Genomic DNA, 23,699 nt, shown 5'->3' with positions numbered 1-23,699 from the left:
TCAGACTTGCTCTGTTTGTGTATGTGTCGTCCTGTTCCAGGAGAGAAAAGAGCAGAACGAGGAATGTTAAAGAACTGGTTCGTGCTGGCAGATTTCGGAAGGGCTAGAATGGGTAATGAGCATCCCTCTCCTTGTCCGTGCCAAAGCCCTAGGTTGCCGCACCCTGCCTTTCTTGCTTGCCCTGCAATAGGCAAGAGACCCCCACGCTCCTCTCTGGAAGTAGCTTGCACCCAGAATTTGGTTTTAACGGTAAAATATTTATCTTTTTTAAATCAGTTTTGGACCCTGGAGCTCTTCCCCGTGTTCCCAGTGAGTAGGAGACGAGCAGGCTAAAATCTGGGGCAGCATCCTATGATGTCACGTCACCTGGGGGAAATCGCAGAGCCCTCCTTTGCAGATCAAGGCTAGGCACGGCTTTCCCCACGCCGTTCAAGCCACTCTTGTGCCTCCTCCTCTCCCCCACCCCCCGTAAGCTGGTGACCTGCTCGTCTGCAGTGCCCCTCGCAGACCTCCAGCCTCTGACCCCCGAGAGTATCGTTCGCTTCAAAGGGTTGGAAAAAACACTCAGATGCAAAACATGCAAAAAACTATTTTACTGACAAACAGCAAAGGACGGGCTTAGTTTCAGGAGCTGAACTGGTTATCTATTATACAAACATATTATTGAAAGGGAAGGAATGGCTGAAATACACTCACTCGTTGACCCAAATAAAATCACAGTGTGCTTTTTCTATTGCCTCCCCCACCCCCAAGCTCTCTGCGGCTTTCAGCTGCTCCCCTTAGCTTCAGCACAGCGTTGTCACCGCTCCCAGAATGCAAACTCTAGGTGACGTTTGCCTGTGCAAGTGTATTTAATAAAAAAATTAGCCATTATTGCTTTTCAACCACAGTAGAGATTATTCTATGATTAGACTCGGAGTGGAGTATAATCTCTCTCTCTGTTAGTATCAACATGTTGTACCTCTTTCCTGTCTGGTGCATGCAAAATTGGTTTGAGTGCGGAAAAAAAAGAAAAGAAGGATTAATAATCAGGGAAAACAGCATTCCAAGTTTTGCTCTTGTATTCTCACTGCAGAGCACTATTGAAAAAAAAAAATCTTCCTAAGCTGTGTGCTCTGTCCTGCAAGGGTTTCCACTGCCTCAGTTGTTGTTTGCTGAGGGTGCTCAGCTCCTGGAAGGATGGAACCGTCCTCCTGGTGTCACCCCTCCGTGGAAATCCCAGGGCTCGGCTTGAAGAGGAGACTAAAACTAGCAGCCCCCTTGGGAAAGAAACGAGTGCGAATGAATGGGAGGTACCACAGAAGAGGAATGGACTTCATGCAGTGACCACAGGATGACACACACGGACAGAAACACACAGATGCGCACGGACACGCACACACAAAACCGGACCAGTATCCTGAGAGCCCAGCCAGGATGCAGCAAACTGGTAGCCCAGGCTCACTGTAGAGCTTCTGACACCTGCCCACGTGTTCTGCCCTGCTCCCTTTCCTTCTGCCCCGACAGCCTGCACGCATGGAGTTTGCAGGTCTGGGGTTTTTTTATTATTTTTCTCGCTCTTTTTTTTTTTTCTTTTTTTTTTTTTTCCTTTCTTTTCCCCTTCAGTAAGTTCTCTTGCTGCTTCGTGCTCTCCAGGGCACCGCAGGGAGCTGGGCTGGCCTGAGGACATCATCTCATCGCTCCCTCCTGAGGTAGAACCAGCAGTCCTGTGTCCCTGCCTCATGTGTGACACATAATGCCCTGGCTGTCCCCTGCTGTACGCCCCATTGCCTGTCCCTGCAACATACGTCTGTCCCACCAGCATGCCCAGGTTGCAAAGCATTTGATCCAAATGTCCTTCTAGCTGTCCTGTCTGCCCTGGTAAGAGAAGTATTTTTATTCTTTCACATTCAGAGGTGCTCTGAAAGCTTCTGTTGGCCCTTTTCTACCTTTCAAAGCCCTCCACATTCAGAAGAAGCCTTCGTTACCTCCGTGTCCACCCCCACACACACTCTTCATCGATGCCACGCTGAAGGTGGAACTGCTGCGGCAAAGCAAAACCTGAAATGAGACTGAAACTTCCCGTGACATTTATTGTCTGCAAGCCTCCAGCCTTGTATGCGGCGGGGGAAGGATGAGCGTTGCCCTCCCTTTTCCAGCACAGCCAGTACACGTGAAATGTTTCCTTCACGATGTGCTTTCTCCTGAGCTGCGAATGACCTTGGATCAGGACTTCCCTCGCTGGCTCACCTAGACCCTACCCCAGGTAAGCAAAGGCTATTGACGTTTGCATGTGTGCTGCTTGCTGCAACCTCAACTCTGGGTATCAACGCTTGGTCTCTTGCAAAACCAGTGGGTTTCAGCTCACCTATCTGCATGGCTTTTTTTTTTTTTTTTTTCCACAGAATGCTTGAGACTGGAAAGGGCCTCTGGAGCTCATCTGGTCGAACCCCTTGGTCAGGCTGCCCAAGGACACGTCCAGTTGGCTTCTGGCTATCTCCAAGGATGGAGACTCCACAACCTCTCTGGCAACTTGTCCCAGTGCTCGGTCACCCTCACCGGAAAAAAATGTTGCCTGATGTTCAAGCAGAACCTCCTGCATTCCACTTTGTGCCCGTTGCCTCTGGTCCTGTCGCTGGACACCACCGCAAAGAGCCCGGCTCTGCCTCCTTTACACCCTCCCTGCAGGTATTGATACACCTTGATTCCCCTGAGCTTTTTCTTCTCTGAATAGTCCCAGCTCTCTCAGCCTTTCCTCAGAGCAATGCTCCAGTCCCTCGGCCACCTTTTTAGCATGCCTTTCTATCAGGGATTCTCTTCTCCCAGCTGAGGGCAACTGGAAAAGAGGTAGAGAGGAGCAGTGGGAGTAACTCAAAGCAGGCCCCGCTGCTGTGAACACCTGGGACGCGCTCTGGGTTCCTTGCTGGTCCTTCAGTGTTTAGTGGTAGGTGCTGCCAGAGCTGATGTGTCCCTGGCTGGCTCAGGGACTGAGCAGCAGGAGGACGGGGTGGCTGGGATCGACACACGTGCTACCCCTGGCATCCCCCGGGCCATGGCTTTGGGCTCCTTCTTTCCTCTCCTGCAACGTGCAGCTCCGCCAGCCCCACTCTGGCACAGTGCTTCTTACACCTACGGTGAATTTGGCCTCCTGTCGCTTCCTCCTTCCCCCCAGCCAGCCTGCTGGGAGCCTCTGAACGCGGTGGAAGGACAGATGCCAGGTAGGAAGCAAAGTGGAGGAGCCCACCAGCTTGACAGCCTGCTCTTTAACGAGCGGCAGGACCAGAAAGAAGGTTGCTGTAGCGTGGCTTTAGCTTTACGCTGCCTTGAGGGAGCTCCCTGAGGGGCAAGGGGGTTATTCAGCGGCGCTGGGGTGGGGGTGGGGGGGCTCGAATGGAAAAAAATGCTACTGGTTGCTGCAATGGATTTCACAAGCCCTTTGCTTTTCTCCACCTCTTCCCACCCCTCTCCTTTGCACCAGAGCCCAGCCACCAGCGTGCAGCCAGCCCAGCCTGCGCTCCTCACACCAAAAATGCAGGAGAACATTTCCAGTGCCCATCCCAGCTCTGGAAAACGGGCATGGACAGTTTGAAGCTCTGTTTCTGCTCTAAAAATAGTCCTTCCTGAGGCGGCACAAAATCCCCCCCCCCCTCGAAGCCTGCAGAAGCCTCCCTCGAAGCATCTGGCGGATGCGCGCTGAGACACGGCACCCACTTCCCACTCCTTTGTCCCCAAGAGCTGCCACTGCAGGCGCAGCTGCCAGCTGGAAGCTTTGCAACCCCCTGTTCCCTCTTCCACATGTTCTGACCAGTATCTTGCCCACCCTGACCTTGTTGCAGCAACCCCCCGATGCCAAAGTCACTTTCAGCTTTCTGTTTGGGGCTGTTGCTGGGGTTGGGGGGGTTGATCTGTGGGGCTTTTTGTTGTTGTTGTTGTTTCTTTTTTTTTTGGTGTGTGCATGTGAAGACTGGATCAGAGGCAAGAGAACAACAACCAAGTCAACACTAGTACATCTCAGACAATTAAACGAGGAGAAAACACCCCCACGACCAGACAAAAGCAAAGTGAACACACGCACAGGAGAAGACAACGGTGCGACGGCAGACTTTACAGACAACGGAGCTGCGAGCAACGGTAGCAATGCACTTGGACAGAGGGACAAGAGAGCACGACGTCGGACGCTGTTGGTAAGGCTCGCACCTCCAGCGGGATCGGCTGAGGGGATGGGGTAGGGACAAGAGCGCTGATGTCGAGCAGAGAGAGCAGGCGCTGCTGGGGGCGATGCAGCTCTGGTCCTGGGGTTCAGCCCTAACGCTGGTCCTGCCTCGGCTGCCTTCTGCCACCCTGGGGGGCTCTGGGCTTGTTCCCCCAAGAGGAGCCGGGGCAGCCACTCGGCTGCGGGGACAACAGCCATCCTTCACGCAGGTAAATGCCAGGTGGCACCTGGGCTGCTCCTCTGCGGGGACTTCTCACCAGCGTTTGTTTTTTTGTTTGTTTGAGGCACCCCTGCCGGGGAGCACCCCATCTCCTGGGGCAGGAGGGGGACCAGGAAGCAGCTTGGCCCAATTAATTAAGGATGAGAATGAAAGTTCTCCAGTTCCCCAGAATCAGCCTGTGCTGGGACAAACCTCACTCCATGAGGGTCTTCCTGGTTTCCTTAGATTTAAGACTGGTGAATTAACTCCCAGTAAATTTAATTGCGCTCAGAGTATTTTTTTTTGTTTTATTTTTTGACTAGGTGTAAACAAGAGATAGGCTCGCAAGGTAATAGCTGCAGACACAGCAAATTAAAAAAAAAAAAAAAAAGTCTGTTCTTAAACCATGGGAAATGTACCATGTAGGATTTTGGTTTTCTCCCCTCTCTTCCAGAACCTCATATTCTTCTGAAATTCTGGTGTGGGTCAGAGTTACTCAGTGTGAGCCGTCCTCCACTCTTTCCAGCTGTAAGTTTCATATTTAATGATATTTTAACTAAGGTCAGTTACTAGAGCAGGGCAGAACCAGACTTTTGCTTCAGTCTGAGTTTAGGTCACTGCCTCCACTCTCCCTGGTGAGAGGCTCCAAGTGGAAAGAGATTTTTAAGTGCTTTTTTCCCTCATAACTAGTTCCAGAGGCTCGGTATTTATCTCTAGCACGATGGAATTTTCTCCCCTGCAAAATGTTGTCCCATCTGAAGACGTGCCCGTGACACGTCCCTGCTTTATAACACAGTACCTATTCCTCGCGGCCACTTCATCATGTGCCACCACCCCCGGGCAAAGCGAGCAGCAGGTCTCATCGGGCACCCTACGAGGGACACTGGGCTGCGGTGACACCACTGGAGGGTGAGTCCAGATGGCCAAACGCACAAAGCTCATACGGTGAGGGAGGCTGCAAAGCCCTGTGTCTTGGAAAAGAGCTGCTTAAGGAAAAGTCATTTTTTTAGATCCTAACAGGTGGCTGCAGACATGACAACCCTAGGAAGTCCTGGACGGCAGACAGTCAAGCAGACAGACCTAAGTATAGGCTGGGCAATTATTTAGGCTCAGACAGAAACTGGGGCTCCAAGATAAGAGGCACTAGGGAATAGCAAAGGTAGGAATGGAAGAGAAACAGGCTCTTGGTCAGCTTTGGGGCTTGTAAGTAACTGAACTGGTCCTGGGCATAGAAAACAATGGGGAAAAAAAAACCAAAACCCACCCCAAGACACAGAAGCTGAAGCAGGGAGGAAAAGAGCAGGGAGTCATGGTGTCCTTTTCCCTTCACTGACATTGCAATCAACTAGGAGGCCACTGACAGTGTCAAGGAATCCAGAGAAGAAAACAGCAGTTTCTGATAATCATCATCATCCTTTTGTTCTGGATGTTTTCCCCATTGAAGCACAAGCCCACTCAATACAAAGTGATGAATAAAGGAGAAATGATTGGGATTCAGGGCTACCACCTTTAAAATTCTTGGGGCTAGCATCTCCCTCCCTCTCCATAAAAATCCCTCTTTCCACTGCAGCGAGCAGGGCTACTGCTGCCTGCTGCCCAGCACGTGCGAGAGCAATGCAGCCTGGCTGCATCCACATCCCTCCCCCAGCAGAACGTGACTGCTCCAGGAATCTGCTGTCTAGGTGCACGCAGGCTTTCTCGGCTCCTTCAGGCAACTCTGGAAGTGAACGAGGGCTCTGGAGGTGGAGGTTGGTTTCAGATACTTGATAGCTACCTTGAAACTCACACCTAAGCTGCGACCAGGGGAAGCAAAGGCAAAACCCATGTTAGAGCATCCTCGTGCTTTGATTCGACCCCTTGCTGGGGCGCTGGGCTCTGTAGGCGAGTTTGGCTTCAGGCTCACATCGCACTGTGCCCCTCAAGCCAAGCCCAGCCTGCTGCTGAAGGGCTGCTTCAGCTGGGAGCAGCAACACCAGAGCAGGGGTGGCTCTTCATGTGCGGGAAGAGGGATGCTGTCACCAGGATCCTCTCGCTGCACTGCCGGTGTTTCTGGGGTGGCATTAACCAGGACCTCTGGCTCCCCCCCCAAAAAAGAGGGTGCAGAGCATCTCCTTCCCTCCCAGGCACGGGGCGGGTGGTGGTTTTGCAGCAGAGGGGGACGATCAGGGTGCAAGTCGGATCTAACACCATTCACTACGCTTCTCCTCGCCTATCAGGAGCAACTCCTCTCTACCACGAGTGAGGAATAACAGCACTGACATCAGCAAGGTACCACCGATACAAAAGTGATGTAAACCAGGCAGCACCAGCCTGCGAAACGGACCGATACCTCATAGTACTGTTCCCCTGGTACTAAGATTTCTTGGATTGCTTAAGGCAGGTTTCAGTGTACAGCAATGCAAACAACAGATCAGTTATATATTCCCAGGGCTTCCTTCCCCCCCAGCAACTCCCCAAACCAGGAACCGAAGCAAAAGGGACACTGTGCCTTCACAACTAGCTGGCAGCAGTCCCCATCCAAACCTGTGACCAGCCAAGCCATTCTAGCAACGGAAGGAACAGAGCAGAGCAAAACCAAGCCAAAGGACCAAAGAAACAGGGGACTCGAGCTCTTGGATGAGAAACTCTGCATCTTCTTCGTGTTGTCCCACCTCCATCCCCTTGGCCAACGTTCCCCGGAGGGTAGCTGGACGTGCAGGACAGCCGTGAATGCCAGGAAAAGGGGGTTGAAAGTATAATGCAAATCTCTTTTCTCTTTTTTTCTTTGTTTTTGTTTGTCTGCTTTTTACATATATACACAAGTCTGACAATAAAACGTAGAACACAGTGCAATGTCTTGGCTGCGTAGCATCCAGGACTGGCTTAGTTGTGCATCATGGTGTGCCACAGGGACACACAGGATGGATAAGTAAAATCGTGTCCTCGGCTGGCTTCCATAGCGGAGCAAACGAGTAGCTGTTCCCCTGGAAGAAGAGCAAAGTCCTCTTTTAAAACCTCACTGCAGTCCTTGGAGGGGAAGGCATTCCTCAGAGGTGCCGCGGGCTAGGGTGCCCGTTATGGTACAGCTTCTGTTTGATGTGCACCATGTTCCCAGTCGCCTCCTCGTACTGCCTGTGATGACGTTTTCTGAACTCCTTTAAGTTACAAAATTTTGGAATCCAAGACCAGGAATTGTCTGGAAGGCAGAAAGGAGAAGGGAGATGAGATATGACAGGAATGGTGAGACCCATGGCCTCCTGCCCTGTTCCTGGCCTGCCCCACGGAAAGCAGGCACCAGTTACAGGCGTGGCGAGGCCACCCTTGAGGCTTCCCCTGGGACCATGCTTGTTCCACAGCCAGACTTCACGCCTTGGCTGTAGCCGCGGCACTGCCCCCTCCTCTCCCCAGCTTGCCCCATGTGCCCTGAGCACAGGCAGCAGCTGCCCACCGCCCAGGGATGACACGGATGGGAACGGTTTGTTTCCAGAGAGGCACGGACTGGCTGTGCGGCCCCGGCGTGCCAGCGCGGGTGGGAGTTAGGAAGTTAGAAAAGGCAAACTCCAGCTTTCTGCTCTTGGTAGGGACCAACTCCTGGTGCTGAGCCCCATCCTCCAGCCCTGCTCACTCAACGCCAGGCTGATGGCACGGGCACGATCCAGCGAAGGCAGGAACCTCGCCCCCCCCGGGTGCTCCGGGGACCACGGCGCCAGGGGAACAGCATCCCAGTTCAATCCTGGCTTTTCTGGCCTCTGCAACAGTGGCCCATGGCACACCACAGCAGCACAGCCCCCTCCCAGCCCCACAGCCGGTGCATGGACCGGGGCATGTTTTTAATTGGGTGTTTCAGCCCATGACCCTTTCCCCATAGCAATGTTCCAGTTGCCATTCAGTTGCATGAGAGCTTTGGGTCATTGCACCCAGAAACGCACACAGCGCGACCCCACAAAGAGGAATTTTAAAGTTCCAGAGGACAATAGACTGTACAAAGTTGAACTATTGCAACTAGCCTGAGGTGGTACGTGACCGCTCTGACTAGCACTGCAGCTACCATGAAGCACAATCTGATGTCTGAGTTTCTATAGAATATTTTCTATTTTAAGCAATCTCTCCCATCGGGAAGGAGCTATAGGTTATTCTAACAGACCAAAATTCAAGCTGATCAGGCCACAACGTGACATTGAGTCATTGTTAAGTGGCACTCGTGTATTTCAGGGAGGGCTCTACACTCCGTATCAGTACAGTATTTTGGATTACCCCATCTCTCACAGTCACAAGCACCATTTCTTTCTTGGGAGGAAATTTTAGCTTAGGCACTCATTCAAGAAATAGGTATCCTTTCTGTTTATTGCCTTTAAAACTACTAGATTTGCATAGTTGATTTGAATGAATAGGAAATACCTAAAAATCGCAACATTCATTATTTTGCTCCAAAACCCCCAGTGATTTTTCAGCCTGTCTTTAACGAAACGCACTCACACAGTGCACAGGCGCCCTGTTTTCTCTTTGCCCAGAACGGTTCAAGGCACATAAAAACCTTGACTGGAAAGAGACCCCCTGCCCCACGACACTGGAAACCTCACCTACAAACGAGACGAGGGGGCTTCCCGGGGCTCTTCCACCACACGTTTGGGAGGGGAGAGGAATGTGCAGTGAGTCGGGGACAGTGCAAGCACCCAGCTGGGGAACAACCAGCCCAGTTTAAGGGCAGGCTGGGCCGTGTGGCTGCTGCAACAGCACTAAGAGATGATGTCTCGGGCCAGAGAGGGTGTCAGATTTCATCATGCAAGGGGCACTGGGGTTGCTAAGGGAAGAAAAAGCTGGGTGCACAGCAATGCTGCATGCACCGTCCAAAAAGATGTAGCTGCACCATACACGGCACCATCAGCCAACCCCTTAGTAAAGCCTTAGCAGATGCATACACAGGGGAAAAAAATGAAAGGAAAGCGATCGTTCAGCCTCAATACTAAATTAATTACTAGCGTTACCCTTAATTACTAAAAATAAAACATCTACGTTCCTAAGAAGGCAGGTTAGCTGGCAATGCTGTGTCGGTAGCTCCCTGCTTCATCAGAGGAGGAGTAGCTCAGAGGAGCAGCATTGCTGTACCCACTAGCATCCCCCCCAGGGAGAGCTCTGACCGGGCCACCACCTTCACCAGCACTCGTGAGACCACAGCCACAGGTGGTGCGACCAGAAACAGGCGTCACAGCCTCAAGTACCTGGTACCTCAGCCGGGTACCACGGATCTCGCTGGAAACTCTGACAGTTAGCTTTCTGCTTGGGAAACGACCGCAACACAGCCTCAGGAGAGTCCTGATTCAGAAACTGCTCAAGCAGGCTGCTGGGGATTTGGGAAGACTAATGAGAAATTAATACCATTTTGATCTGAGTTTTTAGAAAGAGATAGTCCACTTTCCTAATTAGAGTTTCTTACAGGCTTGCCGATAAATCTTTCTCTTGCTCACTGTTTTTTTTTTAACTCCGAGTTGTCATATAACAGACACCACCCATCAGAGAGACTGAGGTTTGTAGGCACACTGTTATGGAGTTTCACATCATTTACTATAAGTTTTTCTGTCTTTTTTCCCCTCCAACAATTAAAGTCCATGGGATGTCCATGCTGAGAGAGCAAAGAGGGGCAGGGGGGGCTCTGAAGGAGGTCATTCTCAGGCTGCTCGCTCCGGAGGCTAAGTTAACCAATCCAAAGACCAACTAGTGTGGCTAACACTTTTCCCTGTGGGGCTGATGTCACTACTGAAAAAAAAATGGGCACATCTGGAACAGCAATGAGGATGGGGAAGCCTCAGCTGGCGCGTCCCTGACGCAACACAGAAATGCCTGTCCTTGTCATCCCATCACCACAAGTTTGTACAAACAACAAGAGGCTGCGTTCCACAGGCATGTGCCTGGCTGCAAATTATATGCACAGAAAAATCCAGATTTCAGGGAAGTTTTGTCTGGCCTGAAAATATTCTGCCCACATGTGCAGACATACAACCACCATCTGCCAGCCTGCCTACGGGCAAACATGTTGCTTTCCATCAACCACCCCTTTGCACCAACACATCCTTTAGACTTTCCAAAGCAGAGCCCTCAAGGCTGGGATCCTCGGCTGGCTATTTTCCATGTAAACATTCCTGCTTGTATAAAGCGGGCTGGCATGTGGCCTGTGCCAAACCCACAGATGGGCCAGATGATGACCTCCTCCCTCTCCACCGGTCTCAGAGGACAGGGCAAGGGGTTGAGGGACGAAGGAGAAGGGAGCCCAGGAGGCTGCACTTACCATACCGGCGGCTAGTTCTCCAGGCTCGCACCGCGTAATGGAGAACCCCATCCATCCACACCAGAAACCAGCTTATACAAAAGCCCAGCAAAAGTCCCAGCATCAGATCAATCTCTTGCTTGGTTACATTGTCAGTCACAAAGTAATTCTCCGAGGAGTCCACCACTGACTGATCCCCATCATATGGAATAACATAATGGACATGATGCCTGTTGCAGAGAACAGAAACAGGGAAAAGCATCAGTGAAGAAGAGCAGAGGACGTTTTTTTCCAGCCAGCGCCTGCTCTTGTGGCCCGGGGCTGGTTTAACACCATTCTTTCAAGTTTGCACCAACTTCTCCGGGAGCAGAAGTGCCGTACTGGCTTTTTGTGCTTATGTCAGCAGAGGAATTGGCCGAGGGTGAGGTAGAAAAGCACAGAAACCTGAACCCATGCCTGGAACTCGTGTCGCATTCCTGATACAGGCTCTCTGTGTCTAAGTTCGTCATCTGTAAAATGGAAGATCATATTAAGGACAGCAGGAGGTCGGCGGCGTCACCCCCCCAGAGGCGTAAAGGGCAGTGCTGCATTCACGGACCATAACACGCTGCTCTGGCGAACACACGCAGCCCGAGCGTGCAGCTGTGTCGCCCCACAAGTGCAACTAGAGCAGCTGTACTGCTTTTCTACCGAGTGACGAAGGTCTGCCAGGATGCAGCACTGCCGGCGCGAGCCCCTTCCTGGCACCTCGCCAGAGGCGTGCCGCTTTGCTTATGTCCCACCTCAGAGTCACACGAGAGCCATATCTTCCACACATTAGAGCAGAGCCTGTTTACAGCCACGGAGGAGGTACTCGTAAGTGTGCCTCGTGTTCGTCCCCAGGCACAGATGGAGAGATCCTGCTGCCTGTCGCTCCTGGAAAAGTCTAAGCAAGCTCTAAGACTGTCTCAGGTTCTCTCGCTGCATGACCCGGGCTGGTTTGGGATGCAGGGTCTCCAGCTCAAGGACCAGGCAGCAATTACTGCCTGCAGCAGGTAGCCAGAAAAATCTCTCTGCACCGGAGCAGCCAGCGAGCCTCCCTGCAGCGCCCCAAATGCCGCCGGGGGTACGTGGAGCTGAATCCCACCGTTCCCCCCTGCAGCACCGGCTCAGGAAGGTCTCCCAGCCTGACCCTGCTGGCTGCAAGCTCTGCCGGCACCCTGCAGCCTCCCAGCCCATCTCACCCCACCACTGAGGACACAGAGGCCTGACCTTGCCTTGTAGCCAGTCTCAAAAAAAAAACCAACCCAAAACCAAAAGAAAACAAAGCCATCAGCTTCGTGCTGTCCCCAAAGAGCAGAGCACAGAAGGGCAGCAGATGCCCTGGCTGCCAAGCCTGCCAGCGGCGTGCAGCAGGGAGGGATGCGGTGCCACAGGCTGCCGCGATGCTTGGAGGGGAAGCATCGACCCTGGAGCTTCCAGGGACTCATGGCTCTCTCGGGGGTTCTGGAGATGCTGGCCCTGAGCTGTACACCAGCTGGGCGAACGGGTTTGTTTGTGCAATGAAATGATGGACACCAAGCCTGAGACGATGCTGAACTGCTTGAAAGACCCTGGTTAATTTGGGAAAAGCAGGACAACGTCAGAGACGGAGCGAGGGAGTTGTACGGTAGCAAAAAGAAGGCAGGTCTGTGGGGGCTGAACGGGAGGGGACCAGCCGTGACAGGGGAGCCGAGCACGTGGAGGATCCCAGATGACAGGGGATGCAGGATGCAAAGCAAAACTGGAAGCAAGCTGCTCTGGAGCCTCTGCATCCGCTTTAAATAGCTCTTAACCTCCCCCAAGAGCAGCCGGGAGCCGTGAGGCTGCCCAGGCTGGGTGCGTAGCCATCCTGCCTCCTCCTGGGTTGGAGGCAGGCAGTGCCCGGGCAGGTGCTGTGGCTGCTGCCAGGGAGCCCAGCAATGGCCAGCCAGGGCGAGGTGTGCTCAGCAGCCCCACGTGCCTGCCAGCACCGCTAACGTTGCCTGCATCAGACCACCACAACAGCGCTGGCACTGCAGCACAGACGCATCAGCAGCGCTTTCAGCTCCGGGCTGGGGCGCGGTGGCACGGGCTCTCCCCAGCATTGCCCACCGCCACCCCCACCAGCAGCACCCACGCTCCCACGTCCCTCCCACGGCCACGGACCCAGCCCCGCTCCCACATGCAGGAGAGGAGGCAATCGCTGGAGGCCTCTGAATATGCATGAGGTGCAGGTTGCTCAATAATCATGCCTGAGAAACGTCCAAATATTTACACAAACAAACCTCCACTCAAAGGAACCTACTGAAAACAGCCCTAATCTCAGCAACGACTTAATGGAGGCCACCTGCACCACAGCCACCAGCTCCCAGCAGATCAAGGCACGGTGGGCTGGTGCACAACCCGGTGCCACGGCATGTGGAGGGGTGGAAAAGGCTGTGCGGACGGGATGCTCGGCCATGCTCCCGCTGCCTGGCATCGCTCCCCTTCGGCTTTCAGCGGTGGCCCCAGCACCAGGGAGCAGGCAGAATTATTTGCATCCCGGCCAGCTCTGGTGGCAGCGCGACGTGACCTCGGAGGTGACAGGCAGGCGCTGCTCGTGCCTTCTGGAGCCACTTGGTTTGTAACCGGAGGGTTTGCTCCCTCGTTTGGCCATGGAAAGTCCAGGGGGGCAGAGAGGGTGTGTGAGGGAGGGCTCCCAAAAAGGGAGCTCTTCTCCATGAAGGGGAGGGCTCCCGTCAGCGCCAGGAGCACAGCCCAGAGGCTTTGCAGAAGGCGAAAGGACAAGCCTTGCATGTGTCTCCCATGTGCCGTGCTTCCCCCTTCGCTTGCTGCACAGAAACAGCTCAAGGGCTATGTCCACAAACACCTCCAGAAACGTAGCCTCCTTGAGATGGTCAAGAACTTGAGGGCCTCAGCTGGAGCTGGCATGTAGCTCCTCTGCACCCTCGTGTCACAACCCACAGGGCTACCTAAAGCCTCCCCGTGCAGAGCGTCACTAACATGCAGTCATCGCTGGGGCTGAGAGAAGCAAAACTTCCCAGACACCGCGAGGACAGACCCATTCCTAGGAAGCCAGTGCCGACCGACCTCCACGAGAGGTGGTTTTCATGGAGGCTCTCAGCCCTGGACCAGAAGAAAATCCTGGAGTGCATATGCTCCTCTCACTGCCAAACGTCCCCCAGGGGCAGGAACGTGCCTGTAGCACTTGTGCACGTGCACACACACACGCACGTGCAGCACTGCAGTAAGGTGGGACACAGCACTCCCCTTGTGTGTTTCATGAGAGGTTTTTTCCTCCCACACAGCCCAGCTTTCTTCACAGCTCTTGTTCTCTGCTTGCAGGGCATCGAGGGAAGGGACACAGTCACCTCTTCCCTGCCTCGTCCCTCTCCCCAGCAGGCTGACTCTGCACACTGCAGTGGGATGTCCTCCAGCTCTCCTGGCTTCCTCCGGTCATCACTGGGCTGAACGGCACCTCGGGGGCAGCAGGAAGGGCTTGATGCTCCTTGGGGTTTGCAGCTCCCTCTCCATGTGGGGGGGACTGTCCCCAAAGCCCAGTGATTTCCCAGTCCAGACTCAGAGGCCAAGTCTTTGCTCCTGCCCTGTAGCTTCCATAAACATCACCGAATCACAGCATGGCTGAGGTTGGCAAGGACCTCTGGAGGTCATCTGCTCCAACCCCCTGCTCAAGCAGGGCCACAACCTCTCGGCCACCTCTCCCAGTGCTCAGTCACCCTCCCAGTGGAAAAGTGTTCCCTGATGCTCACGCAGAACCCCCTGTGTTCCAGTTTGTGCCCGTTGCCTCTGGTCCTGTCACTGGGCACCACTGCAAAGAGCCTGGCTCTGCTGCCAGGACACCCTCCCTGCAGGTATCTGTGTACCCGGACAAGATCCCCCCGAACCTTCTCCCCTCCCGGCTCCCCAGCACAAGGAGTCTGTAGGTCACTTAGATCTAGAGGCTGCCGATGGAGCGGTGCAGACAGAAAGACATCACCACCAGCTTTGGGATGCAACTGAAGTTGGCAACAACTATTTCCAACACATCTCCGGTGTGACTGCCCCGACACCTCTGCACGCCCACGAGCCAGAAGGCACGTCTCAAGGGAAGAAGCTCCAGGGAAGGATGCCTGGCTAACCCTTTCTTACGTGTGGGCTGGGCACACAAAGTGACCATTGGCTTCCAGCACTCCGTAGGGAAGGATTCAGTCCTCACAGCATCCCTGTACCAGCCTGAAGCGCTGTGGGACAGCCGGGAGTCAGTTCTGTTGGATGGTGGAGCCACTGACAAATCCAAAGCCGATCCAGGAGAGGCAAAATTCAGCAGAGAGCAAAAACTTCGACCACTCTGGATCTGGCAACTTCATTTTCCAAGTATCAGAAATCAAAGTTGGATCACAGGTGCGAATTTCCTTAAAATAAAAGCCTCCTGTCACTAAAGCACCCCAGGAAAGCACCACCACTCAGGGTCCTGCACTGCCACCCCCCAGGCCGTTCTGGGGGAGCCCCAGTTCCCAGCGTAGTTCTGTGCAGTGCCGGGTTTCCACTCTGCAGAGTTTTCTGGAAAAGGTTGGGCAAGGCTCAGGGAAGACACATTTTTCCTGCTAGCGCAACAGTTGGGAGACCTGGGCTGCAGGGATCTTTACACTTTGTTTTGGCTTAACAGGATGGAGTGGTGCCACTGAGAGGGGGAGGAGAACAGGGACAGACCCCCAGAAGTTTTCTGTGGCCACTCAAGTCCCCAGGGATGTCACAGGAGTGATTCAGAGACACCGGCACATCAGCACAGAGCGTTATTAATAGTGCACAAAGGTGCAGGGTCCCCACCACGTACCAAAGGAGCTGGAAACTGGAACATGACCTCTGGGGGCTCTGGGGGCTGGATCCACCGGGGGAACGTATCATGGAATCGCACAGAATCTCGGCACGGTGGGGCTGGAAGGCACCTCTGGGATCATGGGATCACCGTGTCCAGCCCCTGCTGGAGCAGGTTCCCCCCGAGCAGGCTGCACAGGATCCATCCAGGCGGGTTTGGATGTCTCCAGAGAAGGAGACCCCACAGCCTCCCTGGGCAGCCTGCCCCCCTACTCCATCACCCTCAGTGGAGGGAAGTTCTTCCTCGTATTCAGAAGAAACTTCTCCTGTTGGAATTGCTCCTTGTCCTGGCGCTGGGCACCCCTAAGAAGAGCCCGGCCCTGTCCTCTGGACACTAAGCTCTAAGTTTAGCTGTCGCCATCGAGCTGAGCACCACGCGGGTGGTGGGAGCCATGGCCAGCACCCTCCTGGGGAGGGCAGCCCTGGAACCCGGGGCAGCTCCTCACAGCAAATGCTTTTGGCCAAACCTTGTTTTCAGAAATGTGGATGTCCAGGGGCTGGGATAACCCTCCCGGCAGCGCCTGCTTCACCAACCAAAGACCTTGGAGAAGAGATTAAAAATCTCCTTTGGCTTTGCATCACAGACAACTGCTGTGGGTGTGAGGACCATGGGATTCACAGCACCCTCAGCCGTGACAGAGCTGCCACAAAGCACACATGGTCCTCAAAAAGTAAACCCATGTCCAGACCACGTTTCTTTACAAGAAGACGTACCAAATAGCCTGAGGGCCAATTCCTGGGCAGTTCAAGCTGGTACCAGTTGTCACAACAGATCCAGGCCAAATTATTCTTATGGGATTGATCATGCGCCACCTCCCTCCACGTGCCACGCACCTTCAGCCACACCGAACAGCCATGCCCATCCTTGCTGTGGTGGAACATCCACGGGAAGCAGATGTAATTGTAGGGAAAGAAATGTAAGCACACTTTGGACCAGAAACACCCCTGAAAGCAGGAGGGTCAGCTGCTCTCCTGAAGCAATTTGGAGACTGGGTTTGCTGGTCTGTCCCCAGTTAGACAGCACTTGGCTTGGGTGAGAACCTGAAGCTGCTGGACAAAGAGAGCCGTGGTTGTGTCTGTGCACATGTGTGTCTGTAGCATCCCTGTCCCCTTTCCCTGTCGGTGTGACTAAGGGGGGTTAGATCTCCTGTCCTCCCCCTCGGGGCAAGCAGTGCAGCAGGCTGGGGCAGAGCCTTGGCCAGCGCGGCTGGGAAGTGTCACTATAGAGCTGCCCAAAGCGCTATTGTCCCTTCCAGTGACCTTGTGCGTGTGCTGGCTGCTGCAGCCACAGCACGGGAGCCTTTAAAAAAGCACCACTGATCTGTCATTTTAAATGCAAAGAGCTGGTCGCTGCCTCTAACGTTTTCCAGGTCCCCCCTCAGCTGGGCTCCCTCTTGGGCAGGTGGCCGTCTTGGTCGGTAGCAGACAAGTCACATCGCCCAGGCTCCTGTCACAACCTGGCTGGACTGACCCATTCCCCACCTCCAGCTGCAGCAGGACTGGGGGGAACGTGGCCCCCGGCCATGCCCCACAGAGCCGGAGGGAGGTGAAGAGCCTCCCTTGTCCTGTCCTGCATCCCTGCCTGACCTTGCAGCCGCTCCCCACACACACCAAACAGCCCGGCGCCTCTCCCAGCCACTGCCAGCAAAGCCAGTGATGGTGAGTGGCACCATCACACTGATGACAACATCTCCCTGGGACCCTTCACACTGTAGCGGCCACCAGAAGCCCTGGAACGGCTTGGTGGCCTCCAAAGGCAATGAGCCCTCCCAGCGCATCCACAGAGGATCTGGGGACAAAGAGGTTTATTGACTTCCAGAGTGTCTGGGAAAGGAGGAACCAGAGCAAAACTGTGCCTGCAGCATCCCTCCCCCCAGCAGGGCTGGTGGCCTGGGACAAGCCTTGCCTGTCCCTCCTCTGAGCGTGGAGGGCAGCGTTTGGCCCCTCACGGGCACAGCCCAGCGAGCAGCGTTACTCAAACCCATGCTGCCCCAGGACAGCACCACCCCGGCACCACCAGCCATCCTCCCCTGGTCACTGGTGCTGCCAGTGTCCCCAGCATCAGGGCAGAGCCCCAGCCAGCAGCCACCTCCCGCATTCCCACCCTGTGCCCAGCTGCTCTCCTGGGAAGCCGCCCGTTGTGCTGCAGGGTCTCCATCTGCACCAGTCGCTCCATCACTGCCTTGCCCTGAGACTTTCCCTCCTGGGTCAGAGCCTAGAGATAGCAGGGCTGAAGCATCCCCCAGAGAGGAAGGGTTGACCAAGGGCTGGCCAGGCCCCCAGCCCTGCCACAGGGCTTCAGCATCCAGGGAAGGCTGATGCTGCCCTTGGCCCTCGTTAACCCTGCTCACTGGGAGAGACTTTGCCTGGGAGGGAAAGACTCACCCAAGGTCACTCAGAAGGTCAGTGGCAAGGAGAACACATGCCAGAGCTCCTGAGGTCCCTGTCCTTTCGCAGACAGGGATCTTCCAAGCCCCCCAGGCTGTTCTGACAGGTCCTTGCTCCATGCAGGTGTCATCTGTTCTCTCCAACTCACCCTGCCTCCACTGACGCCCTTTGGTGTTTTTCCTTTGCATGACATCACCCAGCTCCTGATCTGCTGCCAGCTCTCTGCTTCCAGAGAGGACCCTTTACTGGCTGGGACAGAAACATTTGGACTGGGGCAGCGCCGTGCTTCTGCGGTCCTCCCCAGCCCTGCTCCCTCCGGGAAGGGGTACATCCCAGGGAGGCAGGACCAGAGCCTGCACGCCAGCAGGCCCCAGCACAGTCATTTGGACAGCCTGACTATCTCCACATGCTGAGGACAGAGAGTGCCAAGCTCCCTGAAGGATCTGCTCCAGCAGGCAAATTCCTGCATGGCATCGACAGGAGCCAGCAGGAGTGTAAATGTGGCTGTCACCCCTTCTTCCTCCAGCGAGGAGGCAGATGTTAGGAGAGGAACAGTCCCTGTCGTACCAGGCACGGCTGTGCAGGCTCAGTATCGGCTCCAGCCCTGTCTCCCTGCTGATGTTCTTACTCCATGCACCATCACTACACCAGCTTTGCTTCCCCAGCAACTGTTCTCCCCTGGAACAGCTGCAGACACGTTTTGACCAGCCTCAGAGGCTCTGGCAGATTTGTCCTCCTCGGCTCGAGTGCTGCCAGCAGGGCAAGCTGACTGGGAGAGCACCAGTTCAGCCCAGCAGCAGCACCCAACCTGCACAGCCGGGTACCACTCTCAGCCCGGAGGACTATCCAACTCCACTCCCAGAGCAGGATTGCTCCTACGGCAAAGGCGCTGGCCAGCCCAGGCTCACCCAAAGCCAAAACGGCGGCTTGCTGGACGTTGCCACTTAACAGACCGCAAAGATGCATCAGCCTTGACCATCTGTTTCTTTGCACTGGGCGGGGGAGCAGGGCAGCTTGCAGTTGCAGAAAGCATCACCTCAGCACCACACAGCCTGCCACGGGGTCCGTCCCTGCAGCCACGGGCTGGCGCTGACCCCTTGGCACAGCACCACCCTCCCAAGCACCCTCAGCTCTCCTGTGCCCAGCCAGAGGCCACAAATCCTGATATCACAGACCTGAAAAAGCCCCTCCCAAGGCCCAGCATCGCAAGGTCCCACTTGCCTCAACAAACTGCTACCTTCCCCTGGCATAAGGTGACAAGCAACAGCTTCAGCCTCATGCAGCCCCCGCGACCCCAGAGGGATGTGCACAGCAAGGGTGGGACCAGCCCTGGTGGCACCAAGCGTCCTGCATCCAGCAGCGCCTGAGGATGAGGCTGGTTTTCTTCCCCAAATGTCTTGACCCTGGTGGCTGTCCCCAGTCACTGCTAACACACCGAGCACTTAGGAACGTGGGGGAAAAACCAGAGTACGGTCCCCCGCTGCAGGATCCCAGGAGGCAGGGGTTCAGGAAGGAGTGGACAGGGTGCCACAAGCCAGCTCTCCCTTTCTTTTGTCCTGGGACCTTCCTGCTGGACACAGCCCCTCCGACCCGGAGAGGAGAAGAGGCAGAGTCCAGACACAGACACATCACTGCCCATGATTAGAGACCCCAGCCACAGCCCCCATGCAACCTGAAGAGCGCTTTGAGGAGACAGCCAGAACAGCCTGTCCTGCTGGCCATGCACCCGGGTGGCTCCAGTGAGCCTAGAGCCACCAAAATGGGGGCAGGGACCGGGGCACCCCGCGGTACGGCTCGTCCTGCTGCCTGCCAGCATCCCACCATGGACCAGCGCCGGGGGGAGAGCCAGCGCATCCCATCCACCGCTCCCCAGGGAACAGAACGTGTGGACAGAAACAAGTGAGGAGAGGGAGCTGGAAACAGCCAGGGCCCATCCCGCTGCTGAGGGAGCGGGGATGTGGGCTGCAGACACACTTTGCTCCCCCCTGCCTGCTGTGATCTGAGCCAAAGGCCCCAGGCTGCCTCCAGTCTTCCCAGTCTCCTGGCTGGGAAGGGCACTCCAGCATCCCAGAGCAGGAGGGACAGCCAAGGGCTGAAGTCTGGGCTTTTTCCTGGGAGCCTTGCAGGGATGAGGTGGGACATAGAGGCCTGGGAGGGGCAGAGCATGGAGCCCCAAATTCCCTGGCACAGCTGGGTTCAGCGGGCACCTGAGGCACCGGCAGAGTCAGCCCTCGCTGCCCAGGGCCACCACCAGCACCACCACAGCTCCCAGCCCCTCGTGCCAACGCAAGCTCGGCACAGATTCCAGTTCCTGCTGGAGACCACATCCTGCTGCACGCTGGATGCCCACGGCCAGGTACTCCCAGTCCAACCTGGGGTGCTTAGACATGGTAGAGCACCTCTGGGGAAGGGGGCCACCCCGTTACCCTGACAAACGATACAACCAGTACAGGAGAGTGGAGGGAAAACATTCCTGAATGAATTAGTTGGGGTGACCGATACCACAACCTAGGCTAAGGCAGGGGGGAAAACCAGGCATCACAGCAGCTCAGCCTATTGACATCAGTCTTCATTTATTCCAATTCCTCCTTCCATTTCTGCAACATGTACTCATTTTCCCCCTCCCTCCCTGCCACACTCTGAACTGCAGCCAGTGCCCTCCTCCAAGGGCTCCCTTTGGTTACGGGCAAATTAAGACCCGGGTATCAGCCCCTGGTACCGCTGCTCCAGGACGCATCCCTGCCTAGCGCAAGGCAGAACTGCCTAGGGCTCACACTGAAGGCCAGTGCTTGGAGCACATGGACAGCTGGCAAAGAGGACAGGGCACGTTCAGCACCACCTGATGCATCAGAGCACTCGAAACACCGGCGTTTGGGCAGCAGGTCAGAGCTCAGAGAGCAGGTGAGGTTCGCAGGCGAAACCTTAACACAAGGCCACGCAAAGTCCTGCAGTATGAGGATGCTTTGTGCCAGCGTCCTCTACGCCAGCGGATGAGCAGGTTGAAACAAATGCTTGTGCACGGCAAGAGCCCGTGCCCAGGAGCTGAGGCCGGTGTGATACGCAAGAGCATCGCTTCGACATACCTAAGGCACGTACCTAAAACTTCCACATCTTGCCTCATCTCAGATCCACGCTGGACAATTTGGAAGCTGTTTTGTGCACTTTCTAAGAAATGACCTAACTATGTCTGGGGAGAGTGCCATGGCCAATTTATCTGCCTCAACAGCATCTCTGCAGACATACAGTTAAGAAGAGAGAGGAGTGCCCCTGCCACCTTCTCAGACTTGGCCAGAAGGGACACTGCCACAACACCAGTGAGACCTGACACTCCCCAGCAACTCCAGAGGATGTTAAAGCCTATTACCAGCAGCCAGTTTTCACCACCACTGAACACAGCTGTGACAAGTAAAAAGAAAGATTGGCTGAAGAGGCAGGGGAAACTCTTAAACTGCTGAAAAACATCAAGGAGTGTCCAAAAAATTACCTTAGAAAAAGCCAATCCCTGCCAAAAAAAAAAGTCAAAGACACTGTGGATGTTTCTTGTCCAGTCTTCCCAATGGACCTGAACGCAGCGGTGCTCAAGGAGCCAGGTATTTAGGGCATGCTCACTAGATCGCCCTGGCTGTATTTGGCCCCAGGGGTGCTTCTTTGCTGCCCTGCCACAGGAGTGCGAGGAGGAACCGTGGGGAGAAAGGCTACGGCGAAGCAGAGTGGAAGGGCAAAGCGGTTTCCCTTTGTTAAGCTACGCACATCCCGGTTCCAGCTTAGCTCCCGCGCCAGGGACACCAGAGGGACGTGACGCCTGGGAGACAGGATGCAGCTGGTTCCAGAGGCAGCTCACAGAGGAGCAAAGCTCAACCTGAACGTTGGCTGTGGCAGGGGAGGGCTCCCCCAGCCTGTCCTTTAGCTGGCACAGCCTCGTGCTGCTCTACTCCCCCACAGACAAGAAACTCCAGCAGGCAGTGAGTAACCAAGCACAGGAGGGGAACGAGGCCTCCAGGAGCACAGGGTGAGGAGCACAACAGCCACGTTGAGGACAGAGACATTCACCTCCCCACTACTCAGTCCCCGGGCTGTGACAGAGAGCAGCCGAACGCAGTTCCAGGCTGAGCACCCCTGCGATCACACACGACACAAGAAGCGCTGCGTTGGTCAGGAGAATTCAGCATCGCCACACAGCCACGGAGAGGGGCAGGTATCTGTCCAGTTGTAAACTTGCACACAGCAAAGGCATTACTTACTCCTGCCATAGAATCCGCTTTGATGCTCTTAGCTTACTAAACGCTCCGCAAAAGCCCAGACCGGCCACCTCAGCGTGCTCTGTCCAGCATTGTTACAACTCTTGGGAGAAAAGCTCAGGGGAATTAAAAGCTGATCAAAGATTACGAAGCCTCCAAGTGATGCTGTCCTAGACAGCAACGCTCCTTCCTGGGCACAGAGCCTCTCGGTTCTCCAAACCTCATTCCCTTTAAGCCACAGTTCTCCAAACCTCATTTAAGCCACACAACCACCAACCGCAACACCCAGACCGCAACCCGACTGACAAATGCCAGCCCAGCGGCACCAAAGGCAAAATGACAAGTGATTAAACGAAAGTTACTCACTTTCCCAAGGTTCGCAGATGCATATACACAAGCATCCACACAAAGGAAAATTGACTTCCAGAAACAGAAAACTCTTCTTCCGGGGAAAAAAAAAAAAGAAAAAAAAAAAAGGAAAAGACACACACACAAAAAACAAACCCCAACCAAAAGAAAAAAAAAAAAAGCCACCCCTGTGTTCATGCAGGAGCTGCTGAGGAAGGTGAGACACAGCCGGAATGCAAAAATGGTAGCCTGGCCAGCACGTCGCGGTGCCTTCCCGATGAGAGGAGGTGGGAAGGGGCTGGGGGGGGGCCCAGGTGAGAGAGATGTGCAGGTAACTTACCTTCCACAGTTGCAGTGACAAACTCGGTCTTCCCCTCGCAGATGCGGTAAGATGTAATTGTGAAATCTGTCCAACAACGCATTCATGTCCATCAAGCAAGCTATTGCCTGTAAGAGCCCATAACCAAGGCATCTGGTCAACTCTGGATGATGGAATAAAACATTGACTCTAGTTTGATTGCCAAAGACTGAAGCAGTCATAAAGAAAATAATCTTTGGTGGCTGACGGGGCACACACACATGCACACACACGCACACACACGGAGGTGCACAGGCTAAGGGACAGTGCGGGGAGCGGGGGGAAAGGGGGGGGGAGGGAAATAAGCAAAATCTCTTACCATAACGATAGAGGCGCCCAGGATCATGAAAATCATGGTGTTTGCATTCATGGACATCAAGAGGGAATTGCCGGCGGTCGGGTCCGTCCGCCCCCAGCCCGCCGACAGCGAGCGGCGGCCGCGCTATTCCGCAGAGCCGAGCCCGGGGCGCATCGCGCTCAGCGCCCGCACGCTGCGGTGCGGGGGGCGGCGGGGCGGCGGGGCGCCCCCCGCGCACACACACGCACTCCCCCGTGCCGGGGATGCCTCGGGCTCCCTCGCCCTGCCCGTTTTATATTTTTTTAATAATTATTTTTCTAGGACAAACGTGACAGGTAAAAAATAAAAAAAAAATTAAAAAATTTAAAAAAATAAAAACCAAACTAAATAAATAATTTAAAAAAATATTACCCCCCCCCTTCCCCCGGCCTCCCCCCCGGCCTCAGCCGAGGGAGGTGCGCCACGTCTCCGGGAGCGGGCACACACCGCCACAAGCACAGCCCTTCATGCAGCAACTGGAAAGCGAGCCAGCCAAAACCGGGGGGGGGGGGGGGTAGTGGGG

The 23,699-nt window shown here is 55.0% G+C and overlaps 1 protein-coding gene and 1 long non-coding RNA gene across 3 annotated transcripts; one reads left to right on the top strand and one right to left on the bottom strand.

Annotated features, from left to right (window-relative positions):
- The first annotated feature begins 548 nt into the window (after positions 1-548).
- On the top strand, positions 549-7,241 carry LOC129784203 (uncharacterized). The gene is made up of 2 exons (XR_008746648.1): positions 549-5,300; positions 5,412-7,241. It is a non-coding gene; the product is annotated as an uncharacterized LOC129784203 (long non-coding RNA).
- TMEM240 (transmembrane protein 240) lies at positions 5,297-23,620 on the bottom strand. 2 transcript variants are annotated; one of them, XM_005237957.4, is made up of 4 exons: positions 23,159-23,620; positions 22,822-22,928; positions 10,654-10,862; positions 5,297-7,566 (listed from the first exon to the last, which is right to left on the bottom strand). In XM_005237957.4, exons 1-4 carry the CDS (start codon positions 23,213-23,215, stop codon positions 7,418-7,420), a joined length of 522 nt encoding a protein of 173 aa, XP_005238014.1. In that variant the 5' UTR covers positions 23,216-23,620; the 3' UTR covers positions 5,297-7,417. The 2 variants fall into 2 exon arrangements, with proteins under 2 accessions (XP_005238014.1, XP_027643404.1); XM_027787603.2 differs by lacking the exon at positions 23,159-23,620 and having other exon boundaries at positions 22,822-23,021.
- Positions 23,621-23,699: the final 79 nt, after the last annotated feature.

The sequence above is a fragment of the Falco peregrinus genome, chromosome 3, assembly GCF_023634155.1.
Source record: "Falco peregrinus isolate bFalPer1 chromosome 3, bFalPer1.pri, whole genome shotgun sequence".
NCBI classification, from domain to species: Eukaryota; Metazoa; Chordata; class Aves; order Falconiformes; family Falconidae; genus Falco; species Falco peregrinus.
The sequence above is the reverse complement of the archived record's forward strand: the minus strand, read 5'-3'. Positions and strand labels throughout refer to the sequence as shown.